The 21,799-nt window shown below is 40.0% G+C and overlaps 1 protein-coding gene across 1 annotated transcript in view; it reads right to left on the bottom strand.

Moving 5' to 3' along the window:
* Window positions 1-21,799, bottom strand: part of FTO (FTO alpha-ketoglutarate dependent dioxygenase) — a 432,232-nt gene that overhangs the window by 262,537 nt on the left and 147,896 nt on the right. Inside the window, exon 4 of the mRNA XM_036751285.1 lies at window positions 12,820-12,963. Within this exon, the coding sequence (XP_036607180.1) occupies window positions 12,820-12,963 (144 nt within the window). The remainder of the gene's footprint in view (window positions 1-12,819; window positions 12,964-21,799) is intronic.

Here is a 21,799-nt window from a genome sequence, read left to right as displayed (position 1 = left end):
ATTGGAAAGATGAGTACCTGATCTTCCTTATCGAGCAAGAAATTATTTCCTGTACCAGAACCATAGACTACTTTTCTAGATAATCAACAATAATCAAAAAAAAATGGCTCCTCTCCATTGCCAAAAACAATCAAAAAACTTTTATTAAACACCTACTATGTGCTAGGCATTGTGTACTAAGCACTAGGGATTAAAAAAAAGGCAAAAGAGAGTTACTGTCCTTAAGGAGCTCATGATCTAATAAAACCATTGCACATTTTCTGTGTCAATAAAAAAGACTACAAAATGTGTCTTGAAGCAACATGAAATTGAGGAAATGTAGCCCACAACAGACCAACTCTTAGAAGATTCTCCCTTGATAAGAAGATTGAATTGACTGTGCCTCATTTTCTTATTGATCCTATATACAGCTAATTGCTTTTGTCCTGTAACTGCTTAAGCCCTGGTTCTTTGTATCTATACCTACTTCAGAATTCAGCTGGTAATGGGTTAAAGTTTAGCAATCCAGCTCTCTGGATAATCACTGATCTAGTATTGCCTCAAGGAACTTAGCTGACCTTGGGGGATGCGTGTGAACACAAGGTAATGGAGACAAATGTCTTTACATCACCAAGCTACCCTTGAAGGATGTCTGGCTTGCTGTCCAAAGGTCTGGGCCACTCTCTCACGCCTAGACTCAAACAAGGAGCACTTCTTAGTCTCAGGAGAGGAGGAGGGGGTCCTTGCTAGCCCTCATTACCACACTTCCAACCAATCATATTGTTCCCTGCGCCTCAACTCTCTAACCAATCACGTTGCCTTCAAGCCTGTGATGTCATCTACCCTGTTCTCTTTTTTGTTCTGCACTCCCCAAAACCTATATCAGAGGAGCTGTTCTTTTGCTTGGGGTCTTTGGCATAAATGGAGGTAAGCCACTGACCCATTTACTGACAGGCATTATTCCCCCTGTTAAGAAATGTTATCTTGCACGGAAAATTGCCTCAGTTTACTTTTTTGTCAAATTTCAAATGCTGCACTACCCAGTTCCACGATCTCAACATTATCAGCCCAATTCTCCTCTCTTCCTTAAAGGCTGCATAGATCCGAAAAAAGTATAAATTTAGTGTAGGTAGAACTAAGGAAAAGGATGGAGTCTATATTGTATTAAAAACAAAAACCCAAAATGCTCTGAAAATGCCCACAATTTAATATTACTCTATCCAATCTTTTTTTCCCTTCTTTGGACTGGGGCAGCGCTTTCCTCCGTAAGGGTAACTCCTTCAATATAGATCAGCATCTATTATGCAACTTAAAGTCTTAGAAAGTGGTCCAGGGTGCAGAGAAATTAAATTTCTTCTCCAGAGCCACAGACCTAGTACATATCAAAGGCAGAATTTGAACTTGGGCCTTCATGATTCTGAGGGCAAGCTTTCTATGTACTATGCCATGCTGCCTTTCACCCAGTCTTTAAAGGTATTTAATAGCTACATTCCCAGCAATGACAATTCCACATAACTTGTATATACTATGTTTTGGAATCTGGAAATGATATAAAATAGGTAATTTTTTGGAAATGCACAATTCAATTCAAAAGATTAAAGCAAATTATTTCAAGAGAAGAGAGTTCAAATCCTGTATCCTGTCCAACCAACAGAGGCTGAAAGACCAAAACTCTAGCCCCATTTACCCTTTCTCCAGAAACTCAGTATACCTACCTAAATATGACTAGCTGACTTTGGCTACTGCGGAGGTGGGGAGGGGCCCACGGTGTGTGGGACAGAGGAAGAAGCTTTCCTATTCGAGAGGTGTGAGGGATGGGAAAGAAAAAGGAAACATTCATGTTACATGTTTGCTTGAAACCTGGCTCAGGTTGGGTAATGAACATTTTTATGGGTTCTAGCCAGGATCATAGGAAATGGAGAAACAGTCACTGCAGACAGTGATACCTGAGTCAGAAAGAGTCAAGATCAGTCTTGCAAATCCCAACGGAATCCCAGTGACTTCTGTGTTATTAATTCTAGGAACCACAGACATCATTAAGGGGAAATCATCCTAATGAACAGATTTGTTAAGTGCTTTTGTTCCTTTCAGTAGCAACTAATCTGATTCGGTCCATGTGGCAAAAAGAGTATTAGAAGTATTACTTTCAGGTTTGCACCTTCATTTAAACTCTTGGCAACCCTCTAATTGAGGAACTCTCTTGAAATTGCTTCCAACTGTCTCTAATCCTTTATGACTTTCAGAAAGAACCCAGCAATTTTAATTTGAGAGTTTGTAATTTGTCTAAAACTCTAATTGTATAAAAGTGGCTGAAGATTCATGGAGTGTATGAGACTTCATGGAGTCTCAAAGGATATTTGAAATGACAGTTCCAGTCTTAAAAGATTACTTTTTATTTTTTTATTGAAGAAACATGAAAGCACCACTTGTTAATGAGGCATGGATTGTTTGCAGAAAAGAATGCCAATGACATTGCAAAACATAATTAACCAACTGCCTTTTGTTCTACAATTAAGAAACTCAGACAGACTAGAAAACTTATTTAACAAAACAGAGGGAGAAGAAAAAAGCTCCATCTTTGGCTACCTGATGGTCGAATGTGACATGTCCCATTGATGTGGAGGCCAAATTCTGAACACCAGTGTCTAGCCCTTCATACTAGCATGAGCCTCTTTTCACACATGAGGTAAACAACAAGACAAGCAAAACTTGTTCTGGCCTTTACTACTACTGAACTCTTCATTGCACATGTTCCACTCCCCCATCCCCAAAACTCCCCTTGTCCACTAGATCACATCACTTAGACTAAGGGTCCTTTAAATTAAAGTAAATGTGCATCAATGGCAAACACCCTTTATATTGGTACCCCACTCTGATACTTTCTACAGTCACTAAAGTTCTCATCCCTGACACAACTTCAATCTTGCTATTTGCATCAAATCTTGGGAGGGTTGCAGAAATTACTAATGTGAAGGAATTCCTGTATTTAACAGCCAAAAGGGCAATACACAGGGTCCTTTTGCCTTTGAATAAAGGCATATTGAATAAAGAGATATTCACACTACTGTAAAAGGGCAGAGGTTTAAACTGGGTCACCCAAAAGCACATACCCAAGGATATAATATAGTGGCCTTGTAAGAAGCAGGCCCACATCCTTTATCAATCTTCCCCAAATAGAAAATGACAGCAGCATGATGTAGTTTTTAAAATGCTCAATTCAGCATCAGATGGCCTGGGTTTGATCCTAAGCTACGATACTCACCGGCTGTGGTGACACTGGGTAAGTCATTTCACCTTAGTTTACTATTATACAATATAGGTAGGGAGGGAGGTAAGGAACAGACATAATGATCTCTAAAATTTCTTCTTGCTCTGATATTCTAAGTTTCTATGTTTATTTGACGACTGCCCAGATCCAACCAGGGACTTGTTTATTAAGGGTAAATATGGTATTTAGGAAGACAAATAAGTTTTTAGGACATACAGGGATCATTAAGTCATTCCACAAAGGAAGTAAATATGAAAGTTCCTTCCTTTTCAGGCTAGAACTTGTCTAACTCCATAAATCTCACCAGAGATACAATTTTCCACAGGACCGTAACCTCTTTCAATAGGCAGAGAGAGGGATGAGGGAGACTCCAAGCTGCAAAGTTTAAACTTGTTTTTTATCCTTTGCTGGAAGGCCTGGCTATCCTGCTGGGGTGTTGAGGGAACAGAATTCTTGAGGTTAATAATTCATTTTCACAACTTTAAATGTACATAGGGAAATTTAATCCCACTTCAGACGGAGCTGGTTTAACCTGGACTTTGTTTCTCAGACCTCCTCCCCTTTCTTTCTCTGCTTTCTTCCTCCTCTTCCCCCAAACCTCTCCACTTTTACAATTTATAACACTTTTAACCATTTTCCAAAGAAGTTTGAGAGTAGGAGGGACCAGAAAGATATGGAAAAGGGGAGGGGCTACATTCAGGTAGACAAGGAGAGTCTGTGAAAAGTAGGTTAGGCTGAGGGGTAGAGAGAATAAAGTATTTTTCTGCTTCTCTCTTTGTGGAGGCTTATCAGCCTAACCTAATGTCCCCTGCGGAACTGAGCTTTCCAAATAAAGTGAAACAGTACCAAAGCAGAAGCCAGTAAGAGCCCTTGATTTCTCCTCCTTCATGAAATTTGCTTACCTCCATCATTCCCTCCCTATTTCCCCAAGTTTTCCACCAGACACCTAGAAAGAAGCCTTACTAGTTCCTCTCTGAGACCTGAACATACTTAAAAATCTGGGCCAATTAGAAGCACCAGGGAGGGAAAACAGGCATTCAGGAAAGGGTGGCCTGCATTTAGACCAACTGCAACAAATAACTGGGGAACCCACCATGATGGTTTGATCAAACTCTAGTACCATTCAGATCTGTAAAATAAGATGGAAATGTTGACTGGGCTAAAAATTGACTAAAAGAATAATTGGATAGAAAACAAATTCTACTAGGATCAATGTTATGAAGTGTATTATATAGCCTTGCTAACAACACCTTAACCTGATTTAATTACATCTGGAAAGTCGAAATCATCCTTGTTTGGGGCAGCTAGGTGGCACAGTAAATAGAGCACCGGCCCTGGAGTTAGGAGAACCTGAGTTCAAATCCAGCCTCAAACATTTGACACTTACTAGCTGTGCAACCCTGGGTAAGTCACTTAACCCCAATTGCCTCACCGAAAAAAAAATCATCCTTGCTACACTCAAGAGCTCAAAGTTGCAACACGGGTTGTGGAAAATGAATTGGTTTCCTCCATTGCATGCCTTCATCCTCTTTGGAAAGATCACTGATGACAGAGCTTACATAGTGGAAATCCAACCCAAAACAAAGCATCAGTGCATCACTGTCATTGCCCATGCTTTTAGACCAAGGATAAGTAATAGACGACAACCTTCTATTAAAATTCTTTCCCAATAATATCTCACTGTGGCGTGGTGTGTAAGTGAGCCTGTGTTATCTAAGGTCATGCCAGAAACGTTCAAGCTCTCACAGGTCCACTATCAAGTCAGGGATAGTCTCTGTCGTTCAAGGAGCAGTCTCATTAAGCTCACAAAGGGATATAAATTTTCAGTCAGTGCAACTCACAAAGGATATCAACTTAGACAAAGAGGGATTGAGATCTCTGTGGAAAACAAATTTACGTTTCTTTGAAGTACTGAATTAAGAAATAGATGAACATACAAAGATAATGTGACTTTATTATCCAAAGAGGCTAATCCCTGGTCAAGGGATTTTCCAAAAGCCTCTCTATGCAGAGAGATCCTAGTTAGATGGAGCTAAGAATAGCACTAAAGATCTTACGACTTTATAATAACTTGCTCATTAGCTGACAAAATGCAAGGCCTTACCTGGGATGTGGCCACTGCAAGAGCTCAGGCTTAGCTCTGGACTATGTGACAAATGCATGTCTGTGATTACAGTCCAGGTTATACTACTGATACACTGCCCTCCCTGAGTCCTCCAAGGAGAATATGAGCTCCTTGGGAAGAAAGACTTGTTTCCTTTTTGGTTTGGTAGCCTCAGTTCCTAGCACAGAGTAGGCACTTAACATGTACACTGCATTGAAATGAACTTCAGCCTCAGCTTCCTCATCTAGAAGATGGACGCAATAATATTTGCCTTAGCATCATGAAGTGGGTTTCAGTGCCATCTCTGACTCGTTCTGGTGGTGACTATGATCAAGATACTTGAAGGTAACTAAGTTACAGAACAACTATTGAGCAGGCTGAGAGAGGGAACAGCTCACTGGAACTCCTGACATAATGAAATCGGGCGGGCCTAGACTAAAGCAAACAAACCACACAAAAAGAACTACTTCCCAAGGCTAGCATGGAGGAAACTTGGTAAACCTTAAAGCAATACATAAATGTGAGCTATTATCAGCAACATAAAATTTGATGTTACATTGGTTATCTCACTAAGATAGAAGGGAATATAGCAAAGATTGTTAAATATCTGAACAGGTTAAAGGTTTTTGCATATTCCTTAGAATGAGATACATAATCACCTCTTTCTGGGAAGATGATGGAACTGTCCCACATAGTTAGATATAGGATGAGGGGGAAAATGTTCTCTTAAGGTCCTTTCCAACCAGGATATTACAAGTAGGCTCTTGTCCAAAATCATTGGGTCACTGCAGACTAATTCACCTTGCCTGAATATTTATTGGGTACCTATCATGTGCAAGGTGATACGGGGGCAGGGGTGGGGGAAGGCCAAATCAAATAGTATCATATAGTAGGGGGTGATACGGGCATTAACGTTTTTTAAATAATGTATATATAGTCTATATCAAATTGCTTACCATTTTAGGGAGGGGGGGAGAGGAAGGAAGAAGGGAGAAAATTTGGAACTCAAAGTTCTATAAAAAAAAAAAAAGAAAGTTAAAAATTGTCTTTACCTGTAATTGGAAAAAAGTAAAACATTATTTAAAAGAAAAAGTAGTGTAATCAATGAAAAGAGTGTTGAAATTCAAGTCAGAGAAACCAAATTCAAATCTTGGTTCTCCCCCCACCTACAAAACTCCCCTGGGCCTCAGATCCTCCTCAGTGCTTTAAGAAGAATGGGCAAAGTGACTTCTAAAGTCTCTTACAGTTCCAAAACCAGTGACATGAGCTACAAAACAAAATGTGATAAGTGTGTTTCTTGGCTTCTCCTAACACATCTTAGCTCAAGGACTGGAAACTATTTTAGTATAGACAACAATTCAAAGAATAGTTAGAAATATACTAATTCTCCTGTTCAAAAATGCCATTAGCATCTTGTTAGTCAAATTAAATCTCACACAGAGCTGGGGTTTTACTCCTAGGTTAGTAATCTACAAGTTCCACTCTTTTGACACAGCTGATTAGTGAAGAGGGGCAGGGAAAGAGTAAAAAGACTGCAGTGGATAGGGCAAATAATCTCACAGAAAAGTGCCCAGGAGCAGATTTACTGCTCCTCTACTCAGAATTCATCCAGTTATACCCACACCCCTAATTTCACTTGGGTGCAAAAAGAGATGGAGACCAAGACAACCTGTTTATGTTTATATGCCTTTCTGCTTAGGTCTGCACTTCTTCGTATATTTTAGAATGGAAATTTCAGGAGGCAAGGAACATCCCATGGACTGCAAGGGTTGAACATTAAGCAATAAACATGGCAATAACGGAGAAGGTAGGAAAAGCCTAGATTCATATTGGACAAGCAGCTGAAACTGTGCTGTCACCTTTCTACTTTTCAAAGTGAAAAGAAACATGACAGGTGCTCATTTGGCTGTTCAAGCACTTTCCACTTAAATGGCAATTCCTCAAGCTTACCAACTGCAGCCTGAAGTTATAATTTATTACTGTCTCTCCATCCTCCCTGGGCCCCAGCAGAAAGCAGAACACAGCACCTACATTTCAAGACCCCCGAGATGTAGTAAAGTATAATTATTTTGAATTTATGATTAAGTCATAAATTACATGTACATTTAACCTCAGTTGGCCAGTTGAGAGCGGGGGGATGGGATCAGAGGAAGAAACAACAAAAGCTTTTTGCTTTAAAGAGTATTTCTAAACAGAGGTGAGACTGAGTGAGTGCCACCTGGCGGGTTGACAAAGATACCACAGTCTCAGAGATTAGTCCCAGAAGGACCCCAAGTTAGAACCTTTGAAGTCCATAAAACCATTCCTCCTTCCCATTCATGGGGCTATTACACAAAGTGCCCCAAGTTAATGACTCAAAAAAGGAGAACTGGTGCTAATCTCCATGTTATTTTGCATCTAATTTTCAGGTTGCTCCAGGCCCTGCTCCTTACACATTAATCCTCCAAGCCCCAGCTTTCCTATGGAAGGCTAACACAATCTATAAAAAACTACTCTTGGAATTCTATCTGGTATAACTCATCCATGATTATGATTAAGTCAGGGGTCACTACAAAGCACTGATTCAGCAACTTACTGATACAGACTCATTTAGCCCCACTGATAAAAGTGGTAAGATTTCCCTTCCCTGCAAGTGACCCTAGATGTCCAAGGAAAATAGATATCAAAAGTTTGGGCAAAATTCACCAAGTAAGGTAGGTTTAGAATTCAGAACTCCTTAATCACCTGTGCTGTCACCTCATTTAACATGGTCCAAGGGAAAGTCAAAGGATATTAGATCACCTACTCTGACCCTTGATTTTAACCCCGTGATTTTACATGCAAAGAAACTGAGGCCCAGAAGCTCACTGACTCACCCAAGGATATAGAAGTTCTTAGGAGCAGAGGCCTGACTAAAATCCAGTCCTCTTGACCACAGCTTCAGAAACAAGAACATCATTTGTATATACTATAAGAATTCTTCCTTGGCAAGTAAAGGAGTAGTTGATTGCTGGAAGTTTGGTAGCACTAAAATGAGACTCAGGTAGATTACAGAAAGCAAGGGTACAGAGAAACAGTTTAAATAAGGAGGAAGATACATTAAAAATGGCTTGCCTAGAAATACTCATGCCTAAATAGGCTTCAGCCTATTGCTCCTCTCAATACCCCACCTGTATGACTAATTCTTAATTAATAAGGATAATGTCTTGATGCTTCTTGAACTTTAGAATCTACCTCAACAAAAACAAACTCATAGCTTGTCTCCAAGCTGCTTTAAGTCCCTAACTCCCAAGCAGCATTCAGTGGATGGAAAACATCTGGGGCAGAGTAAATCATCCTTCTTTGAGAAAGACCAGAGTGTATTTTTTCCCCCACTAAGTGTGTTTTGAAGTCATGGTAGGAAAATTAGTGAAAATTGTAAATCTGCTTGCAAATCTGGTCATGTCTAACTCTGAGATTAGGGCAAAGATTCCAATTTAAAAGTAAAACCGTGACAACCCCAGTTAAGCGTGTCCTCAGGCACAGCCAGCGGGGCCTTCACTCACTTCCATGGACTGTGGATTTATTACAGGCACCCGACACGTTCCCCATCAGACACCCCTGGAGTATGTACTTGAGACAGCAGGGTTCAGTCTGCACTTCCTCTGCAGACCAATATATTATTATAAATTGAGCTAAACTGTTTCCTTTTCATAAGTGCTATGAAGTTCAGATTTCAGTTATCAGCAGGCAAAGCTAAGGTCCCTCCATGAGGCTACTTACGCTATTTGTTTTTTAAAAGCAGTGAGAAAAGGTAACATTAGTTCCTAGCCACTTTTGGAAATGGGAAGAGGAGGAATGCCTTTTGTATGTAAATACAGCATCTTAACAAGAATTACTTAACTACCGAATTTAGGTAAACAGTTCTGTGCCCGGTATGGTTGACTATGACAAGATGCTTCCCCACAGTATGAAGGCAAGAGTTGAAAAATCTGGGATGAGGGCCTATGTGAGGGACTTAATATCTTTTTGTAAAGGACAACTACAGGGCTATTTACCATCAGGAAGAATGGTAGAAACCTAATACCTATTATAAGTATGTTACTATAAGCATGGTATAGTGGAAACAGTACTGGCTCTGGAGGCAGAGGACCTGGGTTCAAATCTTCCCTCCAGCATTTACCATCTTTTTGACCTTGGGCAAGTCAAACTTCAACTCTAGGATGCGGTTTCTTCTTCCTCTGTAAAATGAGGGAGCTGGACCCCATGGCCCCTTGGATCCTTTCCAGGTCTATATCTTTGATCTTCTTGCCTTGAGGCGTTGCAGTACAGTAGACAGGGCACTGGACTGAGAATCAGGAGACAGAGGTTCAGATCCTGCCTCAGACACTGTGCGACCAACCAGGCAGCATGTTAAAAACTTCATCGAGGGGGCAGCTAGGTGGTACAGTGAGTAGAGCACCAGCCGGGGAGTCAGGAGGACCTGTGTTCAAATCCGGCCTCAGACACTTGACACACTTACTAGCTGTGTGACCTTGGACGAGTCATTCAACCCCAATTGCCCAGCCTTCCCCCCTCCAAAAAAAAAAAAAGAAAAAGAAAAACTTCATCAAGTCTCATCTGTAAAACGGGGACAATGCTGAATTACTTACAAGACCGTTGTTGTGAGGAAAGTGCTTTGTAAACATTCAAGCACCATATATAAAAAGTGAGATGTTTTTTTCCCTCAGCCATGCCCCTGGCCAGGTTGCTACAATATCTGGAATTAGAACAAGCCTAATACCCAAGGACAGTTCTTGGAAAGAAAGTGGGCATGAGAGTGACCCCCCTTTTTCCTCAAGGATAATTACTCCCAATGGAGAGCAGAGGGTGGAGACCTTCTAGCAAAAAATTATCTTCTAAGGATGGCAATTGTTTGTCCTTCGTTTTGAAAAGGACCCATGACATCATAGATGATGTCTTGACTTGTATATGTGAACTGAATTTAAGTGAAGAAGAGCTGCACAAAGTCATCAGCATCATTCTCTCTCGCAGTCATCAAAGTCCAGTGGCAGGACAAAAGGCAGGATAACCGGCTATGGCCCAGGATGCAGTGGATGACCCGGGATGTCTGACCAAGCTCTAAACGCTCCACAGTGCCATTGGAACAACCTGTTCTCACCTGCCCCTCCTGCCAAGGGAAGCCTTTACAGCCCTCAGGAGCTGTTCCCCTAGGGTCCTTCCCCCTGTAACTCTTCCCTTCTCCAACAGCATCTAGGTCTTGGCAGCTAAAAAGCTCAGTGTTACTGTCTCTGCAACAAGGCTAGAAAAGCAAGCGTGGGCAGGCAGTCCCTCTGCTGAGGCCTCTAAGTGGGGCTGCGGTGCTGGGCAGCTCTAAGAGCACTTCAGAGAAGTTCCTTCCAGTCTCTTCCGGGCAACATACAGAAAGCAAGCCTCTACAATACCACATGGTGTCATTCTCCTAACTACACCCTGATCCCCTTCTGCTCTGCTCTGAGGACAGACATACAGGTCCACTGATTCTCCCTTGAATCAAGATGCTTGATCACACTCCCCAAAGATGACAGTTCAGTATTTCACACAGTGAAACCCATCACACCTTCCTGTCAGTGTCTGAACTCGGCTATCTGTGAGCACCTGGCAACAGCCCCACATTCCTTTTCCTAGCCAGCAGGCCACAGGGGCACAGACACAAATCAAGTCCCAGGAAGTTTTTCTTTCCATCCAACCTAAACTTGCCACCTTTTATCTTCCATCCTTATTCTGCCCTCTGGGGCCAAACTGAAAAAATCTAATCCCTCTTCCAGGTGACAGCTCTTCAAATATGAGAAGGGAACTATCATAGCCCCTTACTTACTTCCTCCAGCTAATCCTCTTGTGGAATGAACTCTAGGCCCTTCATCATCCTGGCTACCCTCCCCTGGACAATTTCCAGCACATCAACAATTTTCCTAAAATGTGACTCAGAGAACGGTACTTGAGAGGTGGTCAGATAAGAGCAGGGTATAGGAAGACCACTGGCTCCTTGTTCATGGACTATTACCTTTCTTAGCTGCCACATCATGCTTTGAGCTTGCAGTCCACCAAAACCACCAGATCTTTTTCAGAATAAGTACCGTCTAGCCTTGTCTCTCCCAGTTATAATTCCTTATGGCACAATGACATTCCATTATATTCATATGCCACAATGTGTTCAGTCTTTCCCTTATAAGCACATAATCTGTTTCTAGGTATTTGCTATCATAAAACATGCTGTTTTCTAACCTCAAAGAAAATACATGAGCAGATTCCCTAGGAAGCCAAAGGCTACAAAGTCCCCAAAGAAATAGAGACAATGAAAAAATTATGCTCAGAGAACCATTGTGGTCAAAGAAAAATGTTATCGGCCTACCCATTACACACTAGACCTTAGAATGGAAAAAGGGATTATAAAGACAACACACACACACACACACACACACACACACACAGCCAAAACAAAAAGGTGGGAGCAAAGCCTTGTAAACTTTTAGGCCTCTGTTAGACAAACTCCTTATGAAACATCTTTTCATTAAGAATTAAAAACCAAACAAAGGAAAGGCCTGTGCTGTCAGGACAGCTGCTTCCTGAGGCCATAAGAAGGAAACTAAAGTCAAATCCAGGAACAAACTTTTCAGAACTAGAAACCTGCCTAGGCAGGGAAATACTCCAAAACTTTCAGGGCAGGTTAAAAGAAATCAGCACTTAGCAATTGTGATGAGGTATCCTGAAGTGTGGAGCACATTGGGCCACTTCAGTAAATCGGGACTAGAGCTTTTTCTCAATTTTACTCTAGTAAAGAGATGGAGGGGTGAGAAGAAGAGATCCACAAAAGAGTGCGGGGGGGGGGGACGTGCAGGAGAAGAAAGATCAACAAAAGGGTGCCGGCAGGTCAAAGAGTCTTATTTAAACTATTCCGATATGTCAGCTCCTCTAAACCTGCATGATATCTGAGCCCCTCTTCTAAAGAAGAATACTGGATTTGGGGACATGTGTTCAATTCATGGCTCTGCCATCTAACGACTGTGAGACCACGGACAACTCACTTATTAAGCTTGCTGAGCCTCAGCTGTGTTGGTGAAATGGCGATAATAATACTTGCACTATATACCCCACAGAGGTGTTAAAAGCAGAGTGCTTTATAAACATTATAATGCTATAAAAACGTGAGTTATAATAGTAACAGCTGACATTTCTACACTATTTTGAGATTTACAAAGCACTTTACAGGCATCATATTATTGGAGCTTCAGAATAACCCTATGAGGTAGGTGCAATTATTATACCCATTTAACAGAAGAGGAAACTGAGATCCAAAGAGGTTAAACAGACTTCCTCAGGATCACACAAAGAGGAAGAATATGAACCCAGGTCTCTCCTGATTTCACATCCAGCATCCTACCCACTATACCATGTTTCTAACCCATGTAAAGTCAACAAATGTTGGGAAGGTGTTGGGAAATCAATGTCTTTTCACCCATTCCAAGATTACCTAGCATAAGATAGCAGTCTCCTTGATGAAGCGGGACTGCCAAACCAGGTGTTTCTATGTCCCAGGCTATCTTCAGACCAACATGCCATACAGCAGGATTTCTCCCTTCTAGACTCTGCTCATCACCATCAATCACTTCAGGGCCTGTTGGAAGAAGAAAAAAGTGAAAACCAGGTCAGATATATGCTCCATGGTCAGGATATCAGGGACAGTTAGAATCATCAGAAAAAAGCAGTGTGCAGTAACTTGAACTAAGCCTCTAGGAAAAAACAGGATTTGGAAAGCCATTGTAAAGGAGGAGGAGAAGGAGGGCTCATGAGAGAGGAAAGGAACAATATGAGCAAGGGCACAGAGAGACAAAACCTTGCTTCCCAGACCAAGACAAATAAAGAATGCTTTACTTGTGTTGTATATCACAACTCACTTACAAACAGGATAGATAACCCAGCCTCTATTTAAATCCACTTAAAGTGATTCCTCATGTATGGCACAGAAGAGACCTCAAGTTCTTGAAGGATATGCCTGCAGGGCACCAAACCTAGTGGATCCTACCATTCTGGAAAAGTTTTGAGTCAAAGCTCCAAAAACCATTTCTGGTTTTTAAGGACCAGCCTGGCAACATTAGAAGTTTTCCAGAAAAGTCTGCACAAGATGATGAATTCTTTCAGACACGGCAATGTATGAATACTGCCTACTAAAGAAATATGTATTAGTAATAGGGAACCCACAAGACCAAAAATCATCAATTCTTGAAAAAAAAGATATCTATCTATCTATCTATATCTTTCTTTGATGGAGCTGCGACCTCATCAATATGGATATCCCCTTCAACAGTTGCAATCCATTTATGCTTTCTTATCTTGAGAAGTTTTTGTTCATAAATCCTCCACAGGTCAGTCATCTAATGTGCTAAGGGGACTTTCCTCTAGATCTTCTGCCACTGTGTGGCTATCAAGGGAGAATAAGGAACTATGAATCACTGATACTTACTCTTCCTACATAATCAGCCCACCTCCTTTTTTCAGATACCACTACTTCCATATACACACTAAACTAAGTTATGAACATCCTACTACGTGATCATTGAGTATGAAGGTCAGAATAAGCCACGGAAAAGGAAAAATAGGCCTTCTACCTTTTCACAAAACTTTTATACAAGAAAAGCACTTCTAATCTTGGTATTTATAAATACAGAAAAAAAGAATCACTGAAGAAAATCCTGAAACAGCTAAGGGGAAAATATCATGAACTGTCCAGGAATGCATGCTTTTTTAAAAAAAATACTGTAACTAGAGTTGTTTACACAGTCTCATAATAAAAAAAAACTTAGATTTTTTTTTTCCAGGTCACTCTCATGTGCATTTTTAAGAGGCTCTCCTGAGGCAATCAGTGGACAGTTTCGTTCAGCTACTATTCGCATGCACAAGGGAAATCAATATCTAAAAATTTAGTGTTGACTTTAAACCACTTAACTATTTGTCATTTGATATAGATGGTCACCAAGCATATTTTAACTAGGCATGGAGGTGGTGCCTTGGACAGAGTATAGGACTTGGAGTCAAGAAAACTTGAGTTTGAATCCTGCCTCAGATAACAGCTGTCACTTAACCTGGGTAAGTCACTTAACCTCTCTGTGATTCAGTTTCCTCTTCTGTAAAATGGGAATGATAAGAATAGCACCTGCCTTCCAGGGTTGTTGTGGGGATTAAATGTGTTAACAGGTACAGCATTTTGCAAACCTTCTATTAGATAAATGCTTATTATAATTATTTTCTGAGGGAAACTGCAATGAAGAAAGTAAGCACTTTGTCATGTTACTTTACCTGGGCTTAGAATTGGGGAAAAACAGGAAATCATGTATATGTCTGCCTCTCTGTCTGTTCCTAAAACCACAGGGGTTAGCTGTTTCACCACAGAAAGCACAAATGTGAAAACAGGGATAGCCAATACTGTGAGAAAAATCAATGCAAACATCTTAGAGGGGCTTTTCATATTTCTCTCCTTGTTTCGATAAATTGTAACTTAATTTGAGAAAAGAAAACTGCAAATACGACAGTTTTCAAGGCATTTTTAATGCCACAGATCATGGATATTATAAAAAGGGGTAACCTCTGTGGGATGGCTCTGCCAAGGAGGTTGCATTGCTCCTGTCACTCTGGCAGCAGCCTTGTTCTCAATATGTCACCAATAAAATATAGAACTACAATCAGAGACAGCAATTTCAATCAAAGTTTCATGGAGCCTCCTCATAAATCCAGCACCTTTGGAATGTGCTTGTTAAAATAATTTTTTGTTAGTGTGTGTTTGTTATTTGTTTTCTCAGGGGGAGAGGAGGACCGTTACAGTTTGATATATTTTTATTGTTTAAGTACAACATAGCACCCAGACTCACTTTCTAAGTGAGAGCAGTTTATAATTATCTGTAGCAACTGCAACTGCTCATTCCTGTCTCCTGTTATTTTGGAAACAAACAGGCAAGCGGATCTTACTTGCCTTTAAGTCTTAATTATACTAAATTAATTTTAAAAAATCATCCAGTGAATCTGGTTATCATCTGAATTATCCAAATTATCTGAATGTACTTAATCTCATTAGAGGGACAAAACTGGCTAAATGTTATAAACCTAAACGTTAGATGATGAGTTCAGGTGACTATTCAGGTTCTGAGGTGCTGAAAATGATTTCATACTTCAACCCCATTTACAAAAAAAAAACGCTCCAGTTCAAAAGGTAAACGATCATCAACATTCCTTCTAATCATGCTGGAGGTATACAACTCTACTACATTAACCACGCACTATGAAGATGCTGCATGCATTTATAGAGTTTCATGTTGTAATCCAATAAAATCTATGACAAAGTTAATCTGACGCAATCTCTATGATGTAGTATGGTAGTAAGAAGTTCATATTAATTAGTATGCAGTGTGGTATAATGAGCTGGCCTCAGAGTCAGGAGGGCCATAGTTGAAATCCACCTCTGACATATATTGATTAGGTAACCCGGGCCACTTAACCTCTCAAATGTCCCAAGCATTTCTCTCCTCACTGGGAATCCCCTATCACCACAAAATCACAAATCCACTTGTTGTTGCTGTCATTGTAATTGTTAAAGTATTAATAATTTAGAACCAAATAATTTTTTTAAATTTTGTTACTTTTCATCTTGTTAGTTCTCTATTATCTTTAAACCACATCAAGGTGGATAGTTTTAATGCAATATATTACTTAACCATCACCACTATTTAACCATAACCACCACCACACATACCTTAAGAAACAACAGCTAGGGTTCTTCTGCAATTTTACCCACAATTCAGAATCAGGTCATTGAGACCAGAAATTGCAAAAATCTTATCCTTAAGGAACCTGTACTTCCTGATCAATGAAGATTATATAAGTAAACACTTGCAACTGCCACATATCTCTGTAGGCTACAAGTAGTTAGTACTAATGAATACCTAGATGGCCAGAATCATATGCCAAAAATGCACAATCTTTTATAAACTAATAGATGACAAATCCTCATTGTACATATATACCTCAAAATATCCTTGAGAATTAAACAAATACATCATATTGAAACTATAGTATTATCACAAATAAAATTATTGCCTACATGTGCATTGATATAACATGAATCCTCCCAAAATTTAAGTATAACATTTTAAATAGATGTTGTGGAACTGAATAATCATAATCTCTAAACTATATGGAATGAAAAGTTTTCAAAATATAGAGACAGGTGAAGAAAGAAAACCACACGAAGACAAAGTCCTATTATATTTGTCATCCTAGCTGCTACTGGATTTGTTCTGATGATGCTTTTAGAGAAAATCAGTTGTTATACTAATACTTTTTAAATTACAAAAGGCAATTGTTATTTACTTTGCAAAAGTCCACTGAACATTGAGTATAAAATAATATTAGCAGGATATTAGGATAGCTACTTCTCCTAGGACATTTCTAATATGAACTCCAGCAAAAAATCTAGTAAGATAATAATGACAGTGGCTGGACAAGATGGTGGCTGGAAACCAGGGACTTGCTTAAGTTCTCCCCCAAATCCCTCCAAACACCTGTAAAAAATGGCTCTGAACAAATTCTAGAGCTGCAAAACTCACAAAATAGCAGAGGGAAGCAGGTCTCCAGCCAAGGACAGCCTGGATAGTCACTGGGGTCTATTGCAAGGTGCTGGGAGCAGAATGCAACCCAGGTGGGCCATGCTAGCACAGACCAGATGGGGAGTCGGCCCAGAGCAGGCCTTAGGGCCATGAATCACTGAGCTGTGGCAGTTACCACACTTCTCAACCCACAAACGCCAAAGACCATGGAACAGGTTAGTGGGAAAACTGCTAGATCAGGTTAGAAAGCGGTCTGGCCCTAGCCCTGGGGGTGGCAGAGGTGGTGCGCGATGGTGGCTTCCAGAGCTCCAGCATCAGGTGCTTCTGGAGTCCCTGGCTCACATGGTGGGAGGAATCAAACTTTGAATAAGAGCAGGAGTGCAGGGCTTGCTTTGCCCTGCTTGGATCTAGGTCCCAATCCTGGTTGACGGTTCTTGGGGGAGGAGCACTGATGTGGCAGAGCTTGCAGTGACAGTGGAATAGAAGTAGCTCTGAAAACAGCAGAGCAGCCCCTCAAGCTTGGGACAAAGCACTCTCTACTCTACAAGCAGTCATACCCTAACAAAAAGCTCAAAGGTCAAGCAGATGCCTAGGAACTTGGCCAGACAGAGAAAAAGGATGCAGACTCAGACTCTAGAATCTTTTTTGGGGTGACAAAGAAGATCAAAACATACAGCCAGAAGAAGTCAACAAAGTCAAAGAGCCTACATCAAAAGTCTCCAAGAAAAATATGAATTAGTCTCAGGCCATGGAAGAGCTCAAAAAGGATTTGGAAAAGCAAGTAAGAGAAGTAGAGGAAAAATTGAAAAGAGAAATGAGAGAGATGCAAGAAAACCATGAAAAACAAGTCAATGACTTGCTTAAGGACACCCCAAAAAATACTGAAGAATATAATACTTTAAAAAATAGACTAACCCAAATGGCAAAAGAGCTCCAAAAAGCCAATGAGGAGAAGAATGTCTTGAAAGGCAGAATTAGTCAAATGGAAAAAGAGGTCCAAGAGACCACTGAAGAAAATACCACCTTAAAAATTAGATTGGAGCAAGTGGAAGCTAGTGACTTTATGAGAAATCAAGATATTATAAAACAGAAACAAAGGAATGAAAAAATGGAAGACAATGTGAACTATCTCATTGGAAAAACCACTGACCTGGAGAATAGATCCAGGAAAGATAATTTAAAAATTATTGGACTACCTGAAAGCCATGATCAAAAAAAGAGCCTAGACATCATCTTTCAAGAAATTACCAAGAAAAACTTCCCCAATATTCTAGAGGCAGAGGGTAAAATAAAAATTGAAAGAATCCACCGATCACCTCTTGAAAACGATCCAAAAAAGAAAACTCCTAGGAATATTGTCACCAAATTCCAGAGTTCTCAGGTCAAGGAGAAAATACTGCAAGCAGCCAGAAAGAAACAATTTGAGTATTGTGGAAACATAATCAAGATAATACAAGATCTAGTAGCTTCTACATTAAGGGATCAAAGGGCTTGGAATGATATTCTGGAGGTCAATTGAGCTAGGATTAAAACTGAGAATCACCTACCTAGCAAATCTGAGCATAATTCTCCAAGGCAAAATATGGATTTTCAATAAAATAGAAGACTTTCAACCTTTCTCAGTGAAAAGACAAGAACTGAATAGAAAATTTGACTTTCAAGCACAAGAATCAAGAGGAGCATGAAAAGGTAAACAAGAAAGAGAAATCATAAGGGACTTAATAAAGTTGAACTGTTTTGTCTACGTTCCTACATGGAAAGTTGATGTGTGTAATTCATGAGACCTTTCTCAGTATTAGGGTAGTTGAAGGGAATATACATATATATAGACAGAGAGCACAGGGTGAGTTGAATATGAAGGGATGATATCTAAAAAAAATAAAATTAAATTAAGGGATGAGAGGAAGAGGGAGAAAGGGAGAGATAGAATGGGGTAAATTATCTCACATAAAAGTGGCAAGAAAAAGCAGTTCTGATGGAAGGCAAGAGAGGGCAGGTGAGAGGGAATGAGTGAATCCTGCTCTTATCAGATTTGACTTGAGAAGGGAATAACATACACACTCAGTTGGGCATCTTACCCCACAGGAATATAGGGGGAAGGGGATAAAAAAGGGGGGATGATAGAAGGGAGGGCAGATAGGGGGAGGAGGTAATCAAAAGCAAACACTTTTGAAAAGGGACAAGGTCAAGGGAGAAAATTGAATAAAGGGCGACAGGATAGGAGGGAGCAAAATATAGTTAGTCTTTCACAACATGAAGGAAGGGTTTTACATAATGATACATATGTGGCCTATGTTGAATTGCTTGTCTTCTTAGTGAGGGTGGGTGGGAAGGCAAGAGGGAAGAGAATTTGGAACTCAAAGTTTTAGAATCAGATGCACAAAAGAAAAAGTTGTTTTTACATCCAACTGAGAAATAAGATATATAGGGAATGGGGCATAGAAATCTATCCTGCCCTACAAGAAAGTAAGGGGAAAGGGGATGGGGGCTGGGAATCGGGTGATAGAAGAGAGGGCTGACTGGGGAACAGGGCAATCAGAATATATGCCATCTTGGAGTGGGGGGGAGGGTAGAAATGGGGAGAAAATTTGTATCTCAAAATCTTGTGGAAATCAATGTTGAAAACTAAAATATTAAATAAATAATAAAATAAATTTTAGAAGATAATCATGACAATACTAAAAGTTCCTATTTGTATAGTGCTTTATGGTTTACAAAGCCATATAAATATATAAATTATATATATATAAATATATATAAATATAAATTAGCTCATTCGACCTTCATGATGGATCTCTGGACCATTATTGTTATCACCACTTTACAGATGAAGGCCCTACAAGTTGAAAATGTGATACTAGTAGGATTAGCAGCAACAGTGTCTACTTTATTTGGTCATGTAAGAAACTGATAGTCACCAGTATAGACTGTAGAATATTATTCCTTGTGAACTACCAAGAAATGAAGATTCTGGAGGAATGGAGCTTTCACATACCAAAAAAATCAACTCATCATCTCCCATCAGAAGCAAGTATCTGTTCCAAAAGGCCTTAAAACAAGTCATTTGAAACAAATTCAATCCTTTGACATGGGCAAAGTGGAATTAAATCTAAGTTTTCTGAGATTTCTTGAAGAATAGTGCAAACTTCTAACAGACAAATCTAAAGTCCTCCAATACAAGGTTTGTCTCTGTCAAGCTTCTTAAGCATTTGAAGCCCCATCAATGGCTACAATGGAAAATGAAAAGGTGTTTTTAAGACAAGTATTCACATACATGATAATGCCTTAGTACATCATTTTTTAAGGGCAAGAAAAAATAATTATAAACTAGGAAATGGAGAGAATAGCTGCTTTTCCATCTTTTCAAACCAGAACATTATATGAAGGAAAATGTTAAATAAGGAAAGTCTATGCAGAGGTTCCTGAAACCATGCATTTTTCAAATCTAGAGGTGGTTGATATCCTCTAAGAGTCTCTTGGGGTAGGGAACCTGCAGCCTCAAGGTCACATGTGGCCCTTTGGCTGAATCCAAACTTCACAGAACAAATCCCCTTCATAAAAGGATTTGTTCTGTAAAACTTGGACTCATGTCTTGAGGCTGAAGGTCCCCCACTCCTGCTAGAAGATCATAAGAAAAGTACTTAGAAGAGCTCATGAAGGAAAAATCTGGAGGATTCTGAATTATTCAATGGTGGTGGGTGAACTATGGCCCATTAACAGAAATTGCTGCAAGAGCCTGACACTGATTCCCTAAGTTACAAGTAATTGTCTATCACCCACCCAGCCCCAATCCCTGCCATTCTTTCTATTTAGTACGAAGCAGCCTAGTGACAGAGGGCCAGCTTCTACATCAGGAAGAATGAGATTCAAGCCCTGTCTCTGACCCTATGACTCACTTAACTTCTGAGTGCCCAAATAGAAGTTGTTGAGCCCTTGCTGAGGCAACATTAATCAAGTGGACTTCCTCACTAAAAGTCCCCCATACCAATAAAATCAGATGCAGGCTAAAACTAAACTTTTTCTGTATGCTTATCTGTGTTCATGTTGTTTTCTCCCCAATGGTATGTAAGCTCCTTGATGGTAGAGACTTTTGTATTTATCTTTGTATTCTTGGCACTTAGCACAGCGTCTGACACATAGTAATTGAATTGAACTGCTGCACTGATTCCTCCACATACACAAGGGTCAATCAACACATATGTAAATTGAGGCCAAGATGTACAAGTTCCTGTGACATGTACTGAAGAACCACACAGGTGGAAAAAACTGAACTGCCTTGCATCAAGGAGTTTGTGACCTAGTTAGGGAGATTACACACACATAAAAAGTTAATGCAATAAACTAATGCAAAAGATGCCACAAGACAGAGAACATGATTATAAACAGGTGATACACTCAATCAATAAATAAGTCTTTACTGAGTACCTACTATCCGTGTGATACTATGTTAGGTACTGGGGCCATTAAGACAAAAATGAAATAGACTCTGCTTTTGAGAAGCTTAAATTCAATTGAGAGGCATCATGTAAATTAAAAGTATATGTAGAATAACGCAAGGGGAATTTGGAGGGGGCAGGAAAGAGAGCACTGAAATCTGGAAGGATGGAAAGGTTTCAAGCAGAAGGTGGCACGTGAGCCAAGTTCCAAAGGAAATAAGGGATGTTAAGAAGGGGATATGAGGAAGGAGAGTATGCCAAGGATGGAGTACCACCTGTACAAAATCAGAGATGGAGTGTCTTTGTCTGAGGAACAACAAGAAGGCCAATTTGGATGGTCCACAAATCTGAGGAGAACAATATGTAATGCAGTGCAAAGCATGGGTTTTAAAATTCATAGGAGTATGCATTCGATCCTAGA

This window comes from Trichosurus vulpecula, chromosome 3 (assembly GCF_011100635.1).
Source record: "Trichosurus vulpecula isolate mTriVul1 chromosome 3, mTriVul1.pri, whole genome shotgun sequence".
In the NCBI taxonomy this organism is placed as follows: domain Eukaryota; kingdom Metazoa; phylum Chordata; class Mammalia; order Diprotodontia; family Phalangeridae; genus Trichosurus; species Trichosurus vulpecula.
The sequence above is the reverse complement of the archived record's forward strand: the minus strand, read 5'-3'. Positions and strand labels throughout refer to the sequence as shown.